Genomic DNA, 17,116 nt, shown 5'->3' with positions numbered 1-17,116 from the left:
CAAATCCAAACTTGTTCCTAGAACTCAGAGCTAGAAACACAAATCTAGCCCAAGTCATGTAATTCTCAAGACTATTGAGAGTTGAGATGTGAGAATCAAACCAGGGTTCTTATTTGCTGGTAAGAAATAGGGATTATTAGCAGATTCATTTGCCATGGCTGCACTTGTAGTTGATGTAGATGAAGAAGAAGGTGCACTCGAAGAATCTGAAGCCATGAGAAGCTAAGAAATCTAATTCAGAGAGAAAAAATTTGTTTGGTTGATAGGAAAGTGAGAAAATTTGCTCTAATACCATGTAAAACAAGAAGAAAACACGAAGAACTTGCAAAGAGCTTTGAGAGAGAAAAAAAACTGTTATTCACTAATTTGGAAAGTTCTAATACAAGTTGTTACCCAAAATCAACTAACTAAGAGCAATTTATACAAAGCCACGGTACAACAATTTCAGAAATAGGCAATTCCAGCCTGAGCCAATTGATAATGCAAAGTAAAAGACTGAAATAAGATTGAAAGACATAGAGCAATTGAAACAATATGGAAAATAGTAGAAAAACAAGGGAAAGAAGAATTGCCAAGATACTGATAAATACAACAATTCTAATAATTAATTATATACATTTTTATGAGAATGACAAAGGCAAAACAATAGTTTTTGTTTTTAGCTTTTTAGGGCCCGTTTGTTTTCCCATCTCAAACTCATATTTTTATATTTTAAACAACATTACACACCATTTCCACACACTTTTTCACCCACACATATTTCAAAAAACTACAAAAATCTCATCTCAAACTACTCTACTAAACACTCCCTTAATTTTTTTTTTCTTCTGAATTAGTTCAAAGAAACATTGTTACAATTTGAATTAAATTGAACTAATGGAATTCTCTTGAACCCCTGGACTGATATAGTTCCAACCTACTTTTGGCTTGGTGTAATCGATATTCAATCCACGGTTCTTTGATCAGATGAGCCTGCTTTGATGACCACTCAAGCACAATAAGCACCTTCTCTTGTGCAAGTGTCTCACTGTCAGGTAAATGCATTGCAAGGTAACAAAGCAGAATCAGTGCAGAAATTTGTACCCTTTGCTCACCAAAGTAAACCAGCTGAATTAAGTGCTCAGCCCCTCCTGCATCTATGATGGCTTTGCAATGATCAACATGGAGATAATTTTCAGGGCTTGCAAACTTGCTAAGCGCAATGGCAGCCTCCATAGAAACCTCAGGTTCACTTTCATCAAGCAGTCTCACCAAGGACCCGACAATTCTTGTTTCTTTTAATCGGAAAGTCTTAGCCAAGTTTCCAATTGACTTGATGCAGGGTACAAGAAGGTCTGAGTTGGCTTTCTCTATAATATTCAGTAACTTTTCGACTACAACTTTTGCAGTATGGGAAGTGGGCTTGAAAGCCGAGCGCCTTAACTCTGTGTTTTGCTCGGCCACAGACGTGATCTCCATTAATGCCATGGCAGAATAGGATTGAACCTCATCACGTCCTTCTTCTAACAAAACAGCAAGCCATAAAAATGCTCTTGATTCCGTAATGTTCTGACAAATAGCCACATTTCCCTTACATAGTTGCCAAAGGGCTCTTGCCACCATTGCCTTCATCTCAGCCTTAATGCTAGCTCCCTCATCTTCATGTTCCTTTTTATCATTTGGATTCGGATTAGTACTAATACTAGGCATCACAACCGAATGCATAGAGATTTGTTGTTGTTTGCTGGCAATGGCATAATTACTATGCTCTTGAATGGTGTCAAATTCAAGATGACTAAGAAGCCAACGAATTGCATTGCTCTGAGCAAAATGATCTTGGAATTTCGGGTGATTTGCAGCTAGTTCTGACATTGCCCAAGCCACCACAGCCCGAACTTTCATGTGCCCTTCTTTGAGGATTTTCACAAACACTAGGCAAACACCAGCCTTCACAAGGTGTTCGACGCTGTCCGGGTCACGTCCCAGCAAACCAATAGCCTTGGCAGCATTCTCCTGACCTTCAGATCCTCCTTCTTTAGCCAACTTCAAAAGTCCAGCCACTCCACCTTCCTCAATAATAAGCTTCCCGTATCGATCATTATCCTGAGCCAACGAAAACAAAGAAGCAGCCGCCTCTACACGGTCCTCTAACGATGACAATCCATTGTGTAGAACCGCAATTTTTTCCCATATTAAACATAGAATCGGCTCGTTGGCTGCAATTGGAGGAAGACCCAGAAGCCTATCAGCCACTCTAAGCAACCACGACACATCCCCAATACAATTCTCGAGCTGCAGGCACGTTTTTCTAAAAGCAGCAGCTGGGATAATAGTGAACACCCTCTTCAAGATACCATTGGCACGGCACTTGTTAACGAGTGCAAGTGCTTTGTCAAGGACTTGTTGTGTGTTAGCAATGATGCGACAGGTTGGACGCTCATAAAGCTCTTTGCTTGCACGAGCTGTGTGGCGTAAAAGGCCTGCTAGCTTCTCGGTCTTGGCCTTGAGCTCCAAGCAATCTTGTTTGAAACATTGTGCCTCCTTTGCAGCCTTGCTCACCTGGTCTGCCAATTGTATTGGCCTTGCCAAAATCTCCCTCACCATATCCGCCATGTCCTAAAATTTGCGGACCCCAAAAATGAATAATTGGACACGTAGTTTAGAAATGCAGCAAGGTGCAATAAAAAGTTATTGGCAATATAGCAATTATATAAATGGCATGTGATATGGCAAGCGTACGTATTTCTTTTCTTGTGTAGAATAGCTACGTAAAATTGTACTAGTTATTTCTGTTCAATCAAACAATCACTGACGGTGAAAGAAAATTCATAAACGAAAATGACAGGAAATAAAAAAACGAGAGATGCTTTCACTAGCATGACTCAAAAGATTTTGGTTGCACTTTAATTTTGCGAAAATTGAAAATTCAACTAGAATTGTCTTGCCACAGATGTTATCACTAATCAATCTTTGTAAAATTATCAACCTTGAAAAAGTGTTTAAGCTGGCCATTTTCTGGGAAATGTATAACTTGATATTTAAGTAGAAAATGGCTTAAAATGTTTGGTAGTTAAGCTTTGGTAATATTGCATATATGTGGATGTAACAACACTTAAAAATGTTAAGTGGTTCCTATTCTCAAGTCTTAAGTCAGATTTATGTTAAGCACACCAGAGAAAAAATTTGTAACAGTTTCTTCACCAGGGACCACAAAATGCACCTAACCCAACATTACGATTTTCATAATGAATCGTTTTACAGGTTTCGATTACTATTATTATAGAAACTTTATATAATATGCATCAAACATCTTTTGCTTGGGTTCATGCAAATCCTTCCTAAGCTTCCTTTGATTTATATGAAGTGTAAAATAGAGAAAGATAACAGAAAATAAAGGAAATAGCTGTCTAAATATGTTATGTATATGGCTAAAGATGAATAATAAAGTAGAATAGAATAAGATTAACAATACTTTAAGAGTTCAATTACATACCAAACTGACAAACAGGATTGTGGAACGAAATCAAGAGCACAACAAAGTAACAACCATGGCCAATCGTTTGTTTGAAGTCCTTAAATGTGGTGATGTAGTTGTTTGACAATTGACAGTATATATTTTAGTTAAGATTGATCGATTATATACAAGATATAGAGCTAAGCATTGGCTGATTGATAAGACTTTAAAGAGTTCAATTACATACCAAATTGGCAAACAAGACTGTCAAAACGAAATCAAGAGACCAACGACCATGGCCAATCGTTTATATATTTGAAGTCCTTAAATGTGGTGATGTAGTTGCTTGACAATTGACACTAATATTTTAGTTAAGACTGATTGATAATATACAAGATAAAGAGCTAAGCATAGATCACTAGATTTTTTAGTTTTCAAATTTCAATATATGTTCACTTTTCTTGTTTTGTCCTGGTAGTTGAGATTTAGACATATTTGCACTTGAAGTAACTGTTACAATTTAGGAAAAGATTAATTTGACATGATTAGCTAGTAGGGAAAATATATCGTTGTTGACTTTTGTTACTTTACATCACTGTTATACGTTCTATCTCTTTGTTACTTTACATCAAAGAGAGTTCTTACGTCTTAGTACAGCTAATAACTCTTTTGCAGGTACCAAGAATAATGGTAGATGTAGATGTAAAGTCATTGTGTTTTTCAAGTTTCTCATTAGTTAACGTGATGATCATAAAATTATGTCCTAGACTCCAAATGAGTATTTCCACACCAAATTAAAAAAAAGGGTGTAATTATCATTCTTAAAAGGTAATGCAAGGCAATGGTTATCTCTTGCTAGCTCTGCACAATTTTATTAGACAGTCATGAAAAACATCATTGAAAGTTAAATCTTAATTATGAGGCCAAAATATGTAAGCCTATGAATCCATTTACTTGTAAAGCAAGAAAAAAAAATCTAATCATACTTATAGGGCAACTACTATAACCATAGGCATTATAACCCAAGGGTTAGTCTAGAATTTGCGATTATATTTACTAGCATATATTGGGTTCTTTATAACAACAATTTAATATGGTGAAGATGTGAAGTGTTTTGATTTTCTATCATAGAATTAGGTTGTTATACTGAACTATTTTTTACAATTTTTTTTTTTTTTATAAACAAAATAATGAATATAATCTGCACCTAAGATGATTGAAACATATTTATGGGAAAGGCCTAGTCTTCTTGGACAGATGAGGCTTACTTTTTCTGCAAATCATTGTAATTTCATGTAACTGTTGCCATATAGTCTACACCCCCTCTGATTTTCTTAGTTCACTGGGTTTTATTCTGTAAGATGCTAGTGGACATTTACATGATAGTATGATACTGATAGAAGCTCTTAAATTTCAAACTGTACGGACGTAGATGTCTCAATTCTTTTGCAATTTTTGGTGAAAACATTTTAAGCATGCATGAACTGTGCCACATTTTCAACCTCAATAAATTCCAACCAGCCCAATATGTAGATGAAAGGTACCATATATAAAATGTTTATGAACTTTGCCAAAATTTCAATTTAAGCATCGGCATGATGCTCATATTGCATGTTTTAATCATTTATCAGCATTTTTGTGAATGTCATTATCAGGTGAAAGAGAAAGCCGTTAATGTATTGGCCGGTGTTTTTCTTTCAAATCATGGAACAGATGAGATGATCCAGACGTTTGAGGCCTATGACATCTGAGAAGGGTAATTTTATCGTTGAATTTCGAAAATTTCATTCATTCATTTTCAAAAATGTGCATGAATTACATTTTGACATAATACTTCTCATGCATGGCCTCCTAATTCTTTTTAGTTTTCATGACTTACGATTAAACAGACGTATTAATGATTTTCTGTTCCCTGCAGCAAGAGTTTTGTACATTTCAGGATCTGAAATCAATACTGATCGATCATTCTTCTAATTTTGTTGCAATTTAATATTCCATTTCATGACTTAATCAGTTGGATTCCGACCCTTCATTGAATTCAAAGGGTCGTCACATTTTTTATGTGAAACTGAAGTTTCATGTTTTATCAAATTTCCCTGAAGGCGACAAACTATTGATCAAATGGGAAAATAGAAGACAATTTGCCATCTTACTCTATTTCCATCCTGTGTTATTTAGATCATAATTTTCTCATAGACAAGACTTTAGAGTGTTGAACCTTCTAACATGTTACGAGAAAATTACATGAGCCAAAAAATTCTAAAAATAAACTTCAATTAAAACAAAAGAAGGTATAAACATCAATTAAAGCAAATACATGAATGTTTATTATTCATTTCACAAGCTCATTGTTGTTCATTTGGGTGCTTTTCCGGTTCCTTGTCCGTAGAGTTTTTTAAATCATGGTTGTATCTTAATTTTTATTTATATACATTTCATAAGCAAATAAACTAAATAAGTTTTTTTAAAAAAATTAAAAAAATCTAAAGCAAACACCGCATCGTTTGTCATAACTTTTTCCAGCTTAATCAACTTATTTTTACACTAAGCATCACTATTTTTATATTTTTATTTATATAATTTAACTTTTTCTTTTCTTTGAACCATTAAGATTTTTCTACATTCTGGATAATAAAATCTCAATATCTTGTATATATGCATGCATGTATATTCTAATTAAAATAAACAAAAAATATTTTAAATTATAATAATGTGTGAATGTAAATAATTTTGTTTGAAAATATGGTCAAAATTGGAAAATACATGTTGCATGCCTAATTTGATGGTTTTTTGTAATGCCTTATGAAATTATACAAATATAAGATAAAGTATGTTTACTAAATCAGAATAAAAAAAATACTCCATTCGTCTCAGTTTGTTTGTCCTCTATTCTATTTTGAGATGTCCCAAAATGTTGTATTGTTTCTAAAAATAAAATTAATTAATTTACTAATATTCCTATTATATCCCTATTTTATTTTCAAAAACTATTTGAAAAGAAAACTAACAAATATTTAAAAAGTCAATCTAATTAGGGTACCTTTATAGTTGTCTTATTAAGAATAACTTTTTTTTTTATTTTTAAAAGATGATAAATTTAATTAGGGGCAGTTTTGTAAATTTATACCTTTTTATAAGGCAGACAAGACTATAAATGATGTTCTCTTAAAAAATTTGACTTTTCAAACAGGACAAACAAAGTGAGACAGGGGAGTAATTCAATATATATTCAACTATTATTTTTGTTCCAAAATTTTCTTTCAAATTCATTTTTTGGTAGGAGTTTTGTAATTTAATTGACACCTCTTAATTTAAACTACAAGCATCTGATATAGTATGAGCGAGATAACACTTAGGCTAAGGAAAGTTATTGTATACTCCCGGAGTACTATAAATGTGTATTCCCTTCTCTCACATAAATGGTGAGTTCTTTTAATTAAATTCATGGCGAGATCCACCATTCATGTAAAAAGAAGAAGTACATATTTATAAAACTCTGAGAATACCTAATAATTTTTCTTAAGCTAAAAGGAAAGGCCTCTTTATTTCCTAATACAGTCATACATCATTTGGAACTAGAAGTACTAATTTGGTTCAAAGAAAATGTTTTATTCTTTTGGGGGGTCAAGTTTGCGTATCCAAATGAATCAATTAAAAGCAAAACAGAATATTGTAAGGTAAAGAAGGCTGGGACCATCATATCTGTGAGGACTTGGTTTTGTTTCTTTTTAGTGTTTTCCCTTTCTAGCCTTGGTGTGTAAAATGTGGTTTTTTTTTTTTTTTTTTTTTTGGGGGGGGGGGGGGTTGGGTTTCTAGAAGGGTTTTTTTTTTTTTTAATATTATAATTAAAAAAAAAATCAAAATGAAAACCAAGGGGAGGAGAGACAAAGAATAGAAAACCAATCTTGACTTTTAAGTTAGTCTAGTTTGCTTTTTAGAGTATTGGCTTTAGCTTATGTAAAATTTACTCTTTATCATTAAATAAAGTTAATGACTTTTCATAACACCAGCATCTAAGACTCTAAGATACTGTTTGGATAAGGCTCAACGTGTCACGTTCTGTGAAATTGAGTTTCAGCCTTTTTATTTATTTTTTTCCTTTTCTTTTTATTGCAACATTTCAGTTTTTAAGGGGACAAAAGTTATTGTTTACCCACTGAGGATATTGTTTATGTACTGTTTAGCTACTTTTTTTTTTTTAATAAAAATAGATCCCGTAATATTATTCACATATTTAAAAATTATTTTACTATAGTATTTTCAGTTTTCGTTTTTCTATTTTATACTTTATTTTATTAAAATATTATTATTATTATTATTTTTTTCTTCCAAATGATCTCCATCTTTACATCCTCCACTCCCTTAGCAAACAAGTATGAGCTCGCCTGACTCGCTAATCGAACTTAGCCACCACTGTGTTATACAGAATTGCCTTCAAATTGTTAATGTGAAGGATTGGCAGGAGCTGGCAATGATCAAAGAGTGAAAAGTGGCTGATATTGGCTAACTCCAGTGTTTTTACGAGGTAAAAAATTTTCCAATTCTAAAAAATTTGAGTAGCCCAAAGAGAATGAAATTCCACATAACAAAGAGAACACAATCAAACACTTGAAAAGAAAATGTTTTCAATTGAAAACATTTTACTTTGAAAGAAATACAACAAAACAAACAAGGGTATAATTGTAAATTTCTTCAAATCATATATCGTTTTTTCATTTTTTTTTTTCTGAATCGAAATCTTATGTTATATCAGAGTTAGAATATTAGCATTAATGGTGGTATAATAGCTAAATTGCTATTATAACACCCAAAACACTAAAAAATAGGCCACATCAACAGTGGTATAGTTAAAAAATTTTGCCAATAAGCTACAGTGAGCTGTCATCTTTGGCAGCTCAATGTAGATATAAGTGATAAAAACAAAAACAATTTTTTATTCCAAAAGTATCTTGTCTCTTGCTACACAGACAAGAATCTTGACTCTCGCTACAAAAGTAAAAAAGATATATAGTAATAAAGAGAGGGAGGAAGAAAGAAATAAAAAATATTTAAATAAAGTGATAAAAAACATTATTGATGTTAGGTAAATTATAAAACGAAGTATTAAAATAGATAAAATAATTTTTTAAATTGTTAAAAACTAAAATTTTAGCTCGGCCAACGCCTGATACTCTTAGAGATGAAAAGTTAAAACGACATACAATCAAAGAAGGTAAAAAAATTAACTTTTTCATCTCGGCCATCTATGAGTATTCCATCCCATGCAATGGGGATTGCAAGTCATCTAGATCCATTTTTCCATAGCCTCTAAAAATCACACATAATGAAAAATAAAAATATTTCTTATCCTCTTATTTTTCTGTCTTTATAACCAAATAGAACTTAGACCTTCAAAACTTGATGGCGAGTATACAATTTCTTTTTGGGCTACTCAATTGTGAGTATCCATTTGATCAATTTGTTGAGTGACCAAATTTTAATTGCCTGCACAATTACATTGATCCTATTTGAAATTCACCCTGCTCCCATTGAAGTACGACCAAGGCTCATTAATGAATTTCATTTTTGACTTGCCGACATGAATTCTAGCTTTGGAGATTTCTAGATGTCGCAGAACAAGTCCATTTTGCATAAATGTGAGAGCTACTACTGTCTACGTAGATGTCAATATATAGTACAAAGTAATTAAATGAGAGAAAGTATAAGACAACGTACATTATAGGTGTTTATAACCACAAATACAAGAGTGGTTCTATCCTTTTCTGCCAGAAGTTTCTCAAGTAGGTGACCAACAATTCAAGTAACATGCACGAAATGTCCAGCTTAACTGCTTAAGCAACAAGTACACCATTTCGTAGTTTTGCTTGGAAGTAGGAAGGCCTTGACATATGACAACTTGTAGTCTTGTAGCGTCTCTGTATATACCTATTCCATTATGAGAATGAAGTTTCCATGCTTTTTTCCCCCTCAAAATGTTACAGAACTATGGATATATATTATATAGGGTTTGTTTAGATACCGCTTATTGTGCTTAAAACTGAAAACTAAAAATATTGTATAAAAATAATTTTTAAATGTGTTAATAGTGCCGTAGGACCAATTTTTAATATTTTTTCTGAATAAAGTGGTTGTAGGTCCCGTGAACAGTGCATGAACAGTACACTTTGTCTCCTAAAAGCTGAAACGCGTGCATCCAAAAAAAAAGAAAGGAAAACGCAAAACGCCAGACACAGGAAAATAATTCCTATCCAAACCTATACATAGTCTTTTATTTTTTGGGTCTATAAGTCTTATCAGTTTAGGTAAAGATGAACTTTTAGATCAAATATTGATCTCATATTTCTAGTGTGATACTACGGGCCTAAGGGGCATTATTAGTTTATTTGTAGCTACTATCTTCTCCAATAAATTCCAAGTTGCCTGAAAAGTTGATAGAGCTCTGGAACTTTTGATAGTAGAGAATAATGGAATATGTGTTTACAAAAATACAATCACACCTAATAAAAGTTTTGCAAAGTTATACATAAGTTAAATAAGTTGAATATAAGTTCCCCAAATGAGTTTTAAAAGTCCCTCCGAGGACATCTGGGGTGGAGGTAAACACATTGGAGTTGAACGATATGTCTTAAGCTCATAGCCCTTAGTTCCATTTATCACATTATCAGATCATGAAATTTTCAAGGTAATAATGGATAGAGAGTGAAATAATCTGACTAACGGTTAGGGTATCATTTTTTTTTATATTTATAATAATAAAGTATTTAAAGAGAGCAATTTAAATTTAAATTTAAAAGACTAGATAAAGTATACAAGGACAAGGTTTTTTTTTCCCAGTGTTAAAATTTATAAATAGATTTGAACTTTATTAATACATAATCCACAATATTACAAGTATTTATTTATTTATTGATGAAATTCAAATGATAATTGTTGATATGAAAAGTTAACATACATTTAAAAATTTATGATGATTTGAGTTTTGATGCTATTGCTCCAACAAACAAGTGTTTGTTGGAGCAATAGCATCAAAACTCAAATCATCATAGATTTTTAAATGTATGTTAACTTTTCATTTCAACAATTGTTATTTTAATTTCTACCTTAAAGTTGCCATTAGACCTGTTTGTTGGAGCAACAGCATCAAAACTCAAATCATCATAAATCAGTAAATGTATGTTAACTTTTCATATCAACAATTATTATTTGAATTTCTACCTTAAAGTAGCCATTAGACCATTTACTTTTGTAAGAAAGTTCAGATTTTGTTTTTTTTTTTTTGGGGGGGGGGGGGGGGGGGTGAGATATTGGACATGTTAGTTTGCAAGTAGTTTTATTAGCACATTATAATCTTTATAAAAATAAAATAAAAAACACATTATAATCTTATAAATAAATGCACTTAGGAGTTAAGAAGAACATAGAGATCACGGGTTTCTTTTTTGGGGGGCCGGGGGGTGTTGGAGATTCAGTGCCCATGTATACATGTTTGGGTCAGAAATCAAAGGATCTTGCTACCAAGTCACAGGTCACACTACAGTAACACGGGAAAATATTGACATGTGGATGTGATACTAATATGATCATGAATGATTGAAAATGGAAATTCAAACAATTAAAGTTTAGTAGTACAACTTTATGTCCAATCAGTGCAATTGGTAAACTCTTTCGACATTGAATAAGAGATTTAAGATCGAAATTCGTTACTCTAAAATAGAAATATATTTGAAATATTATTGTATATATTTAAGATATTTATTTTATAATTTTTTTCATAATTTATTGAGATAACAAACTATTACAGATAATAAAAAAAATTGATATTTGTGTTCTTATCAATCACAGAGTCACAATTAATCATGGCAACAAATAATAAAAAAATTGTAAAATATATTGCTTGATTAGGACTCAATTTGAATCTACAATATCAGTCTAGTCTAGTGTCGGTTGTTTTTATTGGCTACATATAGGAACAAATGGAAAGTGCAGTGAAGATTCCACAAAGTGTAGGACAAGACCAACATGTCGAGAAATGCTAGGGATATATACTTTTGCACAATTTTGTGCCACAACTCGCCATGTGGCGAGTTGTGATTGGTTAGAGTGTGTTAGTGGGCCATGTGAGGACACTCTAACCAATCACAACTTGCCACATGGCGAGTTGTGCAAAAATGTATGTCCCTAATATTTCTTCTAACATGTCATGACTGATGAGATGCCATTGATGAATTTCTTTTCCACTGTATTTGGTTTGGTTGTATATGTCCATTTGGGTATGGTCTCTTGAAAACCAGTCATGTCTCTGTTCCCGATTCCTTTCTTTCACTATGGAATATGGATCCCAATTTTTTTTCTAGATAAAATAAAAAATTTATCGAGTATATTTTGTTTTTAAAGGTTCAAACTTCAAATGACACTGATTGCTTCTCAAAAAAAAGAAAAAAGAAAATGACACTGATTGTTTCTTACACCCTCTCCCAAACCTATTGGCCAAAGTATTAATATTTCAATTGAATGACTTTCAATTGCCGTAAGGGGCAAAGCTAGGATTTCGAGTTAGTTATAAACAAAACAAATATGAGTTGACCACTGATGATTGGTTGTTAATTATTATATTTTATTTTTGTAATGAGTTTTTGTTATATGTTTTGGGATAATGATCCATGGATTATGGTTGTTGGGTTGATTTGTGGAGAAGGGCCAATATTTTAGAGGGAGGAGGGGCTAAGTTTTATTTTCCTATACCCTAAGATATTTACTCTTGGGTCCTATTTGGCTCCATCCTTTTGATGAACTATTTGGCTCCATCCTTGATTGCAGTTTCTTTTTCTTTTTAATGAAAGAAGTATCATTCAAAGAAGAATATTGACCTTCAATCATTTTTCTTATTTGGTGGAAAGACCTTCAATAATTACATACACAGACACACTAAGAAAAATAGCATGCTTCAAAAGGAAGCCTTAGAGCAATCATCAATGCTTTTAAACATTTCTGTCTATTTTATATAAATAAATTTACTTTTTCTATTTTATACCATTACTTTTATAAAGCATTTACATCAGTTATCTATTGTAAATATTTATTTCAATAAAATATTCATTTTATTGCATTTTTTCTTATGGCAAGAGATAAGACTATGGCAGAAAGAGAGAGAAAAGCTTATGTGACTATGGCAAGAAGAGAGAGGAAAGAGAGAGAAGAAAAGGAAATTAATAAAGTAATTTATACAAAGCTACAATAACTATGTATATTTACACCTTTGACTGTAGCTCCTTCGTATATATGCACAATTATAAACAAACTGATGTAAGAGTTTTTCATGTCATATTGTGTAAATTTTATCACTTTTTGTATTTTAGAAGCATTGATGCAGTTGCCCTTTAAGAGGGTAAAAAGGACAGCCATGGCAACCCTTCACTGAGCTGTTCACGTATCAGCTAATGAGTTCATTTGGTTTCACTTATTTTCCAGTTTATTTGGTTTATTTGATCTAGCATAATTTTTAAAACTTAACTTTTTATCTTAATGTAACTATACTTAATTAGCTTATTTTTTCAGCTAAATGAATCAAGAAAATAAACGTTCCTAAACACACACTCAATGCAATTTAAAAATGCAAGCTATCTCCACTAGTTTTATATAAAGCATCTATAAGTATAAATATGTCATACACCCATTTGGTTAAATTATTAAGGCTTTAACAAAGCTCCAAAAATATAGAGAAACACAAATGTGAATACTGAATAGTTAAAGACTAGACCAATGTGATACGTACTTTATGACATCTATAGCAGCATAACCTCACCTTCAATACTGAAAACTTTACAAGCTGGATCACAAATGACAAATGGGTGCTTCTTGTGTGTTCAGTCTGGCTTAGAACTTTCCTATTAGATCGTCATTTGTCGAATTGGATAAAGCCTTCCAGACTCGTATGCTCTTATCTACTTTCATTTTGATGAATTGGATGCTCTTATCTGCATGTTGCAGACCTTACGTATGAAATGCATTTATGATTCTAAAGTGTAGCTTAGTCTGTGTTGACATCCAATTAGTCTGTGTTGTCACTGTTCTAAAGTGTAAACTGTAATGGCTACAAAATAAGAAACATCACCTCGTGACTCACAGCATTGTGTTTTAGGAAAACGTTTTGCACCAACTTTGGATGGATTACTCTTCTGACAATTTTGCTAGCCATCATCATTGATGGCATGGCTAGGTTCGATACTTATTGCAGACTTGCAGTGTGTGTACTACTACTCATATGGGCTTTGAAATTTCTGTACAAAAAACCAGTGTGATGCAAGAATCTGACATGATTCCTCGTAGTTATGAACAGGCAAACAAAATTATGTACATTTTTGCAGTTGATTACTTCTACGGGATATTTGTATATTTCTCAGCACAACTGCACAGGCTTTATAAGATTGTGACAATGTTCTGTATAATGTACACAAGCTGACAGCGATAACGACCCTTCAAATAGTTGTGTACCACGCGCACCTCAATTAATTCCTGCTTGCAGTGGGCCTGCCGCTGGCCACAAGGTGTTGCAATTGCTGGGACTCGAACTGGAGAGCAAACCTAGTCGAACCTCAGAACCTTACCCAGTGCTGTGTACTGCTTCATCTTTGAGATTATGGCAGCCAGGAATCTCACGCTTGCTTGTGCTTCAAATGGACCAATGCTAATTTATCTTATGATTAAGATCATTGACATAACTAATGGCAAAAACCTAATTTTTGAAACTTGGACAGTTATATCAATGGAGGAGCGGGATGTAAACCATGATTCTCTTAGTAAAGGAGAATAGCTGATCTACAAGGCTCATGGCACTGCTTTATGTAGCGATTCTCGAGTATACACATAATTCGAGTATTCATTTTCTAAAATACTAGAAACATAGTATCTAAATTTTAAATATGGTTTCAGATTTTGTTTACAATGCTCAAGTTTGAGTTTTCTATCTACTGGAAATTGGTGGTGAACGCTAGCTAGCCAGATTTGATGCTCTAATTGAAATCCAAACTAAAGTGTTCCAGGTGAAGCTTGGTGGAGAGGGATTATGTTGAATGGTCACTAGGTCAGCTTCCAAATTAGTCTTTGATTGCAGAGATATGGGAAGCTATCAGGTCTGAACTTCAAGTTATGGATTCTAGTATGCAAGACATCGTTTATCTTGGCTGGCCTTGGAAACAGCCAAATAGCTAGGCTAGAAAACTTGTGATAGACCCTTGAGTGGGGGCTATCAAGGTAATCATTTACCTGGATTTTTTGCAGAGTATCACTGAAATGGATCACTTTTACCATGAGAAATGATGACACATTGAAACTATATTATGTGTCCTGCCAAATTGAAAAGGCACATCTTAAATTGATGATCTTCAATGACGTGGCAGGACTTTGAACTTTCTAGGGTAAGGGTCTCATAACAAATTATCAATTAAATCTAAAGAAAGTTTCAAGCTATTAAATGAGATGTTCCATGAAGGCATTTTGGGATTTTTTTTTTTTTTTTTTGGGAGTTAGCATTTTGGGACTTTTTAGTTTCTTGATTAAGATCCTCTAGTTCAGTTCTTAAGGCAATTCCACACCAAAAATTTTCAAATTCTAGCATTTCATTGATAAATGAATATTCTTTAAATTACAACACATCATCAACCTTAAAAGATGTTGTGATTTTGTCCCCTTTTCAAGAAAGAAAAAGTTGGTCCCAAATCTCACAAACAACCCCTCATTCAAAAACCCATTTAACCAACAAAAAAAAGAAGACGACACCTAACTGATGAATTATTTTAAGGGTTATATTTATTAAACACAAACATTTTATACAACCCAAAAAATAACCGAAAAATCACAAATTCCAACTTGAAAATTGTGACTTTAATTCATAGTTTCAATTGTTTTATTAGGCTATATTAAAAGAGTTTGTGTACAACTAATATTTTCTCCTATTTTGAATACAGCTGAAAACTGAAAACACTGTAGCAAAATAATTTTTAAATATGTTAATAGTATCGCAGGTTCCATTTTTAATTTACAAAAAAAAAAAACTGAAAAGTGCGTGTACTGTTCATGAACAATGTATGAACAGTAACCGCACAATAATAAACAGTGCCTTTTGTCCCTGGTTGAAATTTGTGCGCAGAACAAAAAAAAAAACAAAAAAAAAAAGCTGGAAACGCTGAACGCTAGATGCGTTCAGCTATCCAAACCACACCTAAATTACCTAATATTTGTCACACAAAATATTACCTTTATGCCTGGCCCAAAACGTTTTAGGCTAAATCGTGCCTGGGCTGGACTACCAAAGCTATAGATAGGTTGGGCCAAGCTGAATTTAGCCACCAGACCACTCTTGTCTCCAATGCCTGGCAGGGCTACTAAACCAGGTAATTCAACTAACTCTACCTCGGCCTGTACTTGGTAGCTGTTTTGATTTACAAGCCTGAATATTTCTAGGCTCAAAATGATTCTAGACAAGCTCAATCTACCATGGAGTCACGAGCAAAAAAGATAAGGTATAAAAAACCACAACCACTTATGTTTTTTCTTGAAAAAAAAAAAAAGAATCCTGGGTGCTGACTGTAATACTTAACAAATTTCAAACCATTCCCCTTGCATGTATAATTATTCCAGTTTATTACAAAACAACTCAACTTTATTGAGAGTTGAACCACCACAGATTGTGGGTTATCAAATATTACAAAATCCAAAGTTTGAGAACTTCCCAACTTTGTTAGCCTATCAGCATATTAGTTTGCTTCGCGGTAAACATTATTCACAGAAGGGCTAGAAAACGTCTTCAAAAAGGTTACTTTTAGATGTCAAACCTTTTCTAGGGTAATTATTGAATATTCCCGGAATACTATAAATACGTGCTCCCTCCTCTCACATAATTATGGGTTTCACTAATTAAATTTATAGTAAGACCCACAATTCATGTGAGAGAGGGAAATACACATTTAGGTTCCACTAATTATAGGTTCTACTAATTAAATTTATGGTAAAACCCACAATTCATGTGAGAGAGGAGAGTACACATTTATGGTACTCCGGGAGTATATAATAATTTTTCCCTTTTCTAGGATTTAAAGGAATAGTTCATAGATTTAGTGCTGTAACACTACATATTAAAAACAAGGTAAAAAAATCAATTTGACTTCAAAATTAGAGGATCGAATTATGCATTTCCTAAACAATCGTGACATTCATTTTTAAATACTAATTCAACTTTTTTTTTTTTTTTTGAGTAGGAATACTTATTCAAGTTGAGGGAATCAAATTGCAAGTTCAGCCCGATGGTTTCTTTGATACATACATACATACATACATATATATAGACACACAAAATTAAGAGAGCTCGTTAGTTTTTAAAGCTAAAGTCAATGCTTTCAAATAAATCTTAAGGTCAACACAATATATATATATATATATAATGGTTAATATATTTTTTCTCTCTCTCATTTTTTAGTGGTTTTAATTTGGTCTTTGTATGATTAAAATTTTCAATCAAATACTTCAATTTTTAAAAATGTTATAATCTAGTTCAGATTCTGACACTAGTCTAATTGAACTTACAAAACTTTCTGTTGCGTATACATTTCTTCTAAAGTGACATGTAGTCATTTACCACTCAATGTCACATTATCAAAAAGCTATGATAGCAAAGGGCTTATGAGCATG

General features: G+C 32.7%; 1 protein-coding gene across 1 annotated transcript; it reads right to left on the bottom strand.

The window, feature by feature from the left end:
• Nucleotides 1-593: 593 nt before the first annotated feature.
• On the bottom strand, nt 594-2,594 carry LOC142644719 (uncharacterized). The gene has a single exon (XM_075819299.1). It carries the CDS (start codon nt 2,590-2,592, stop codon nt 874-876), a length of 1,719 nt encoding a protein of 572 aa, XP_075675414.1. The 5' UTR covers nt 2,593-2,594; the 3' UTR covers nt 594-873.
• Nucleotides 2,595-17,116: the final 14,522 nt, after the last annotated feature.

The sequence above is a fragment of the Castanea sativa genome, chromosome 7 (genome assembly GCF_040712315.1).
Source record: "Castanea sativa cultivar Marrone di Chiusa Pesio chromosome 7, ASM4071231v1".
NCBI lineage: Eukaryota > Viridiplantae > Streptophyta > Magnoliopsida > Fagales > Fagaceae > Castanea > Castanea sativa.
This window is presented reverse-complemented; position numbering and strand designations above follow the sequence as displayed.

Bases quoted from the DNA above. Each gene is read 5' to 3' on its own strand.
- LOC142644719 (XM_075819299.1), bottom strand. From the start codon at position 2,592: ATGGCGGATATGGTGAGGGAGATTTTGGCAAGGCCAATACAATTGGCA.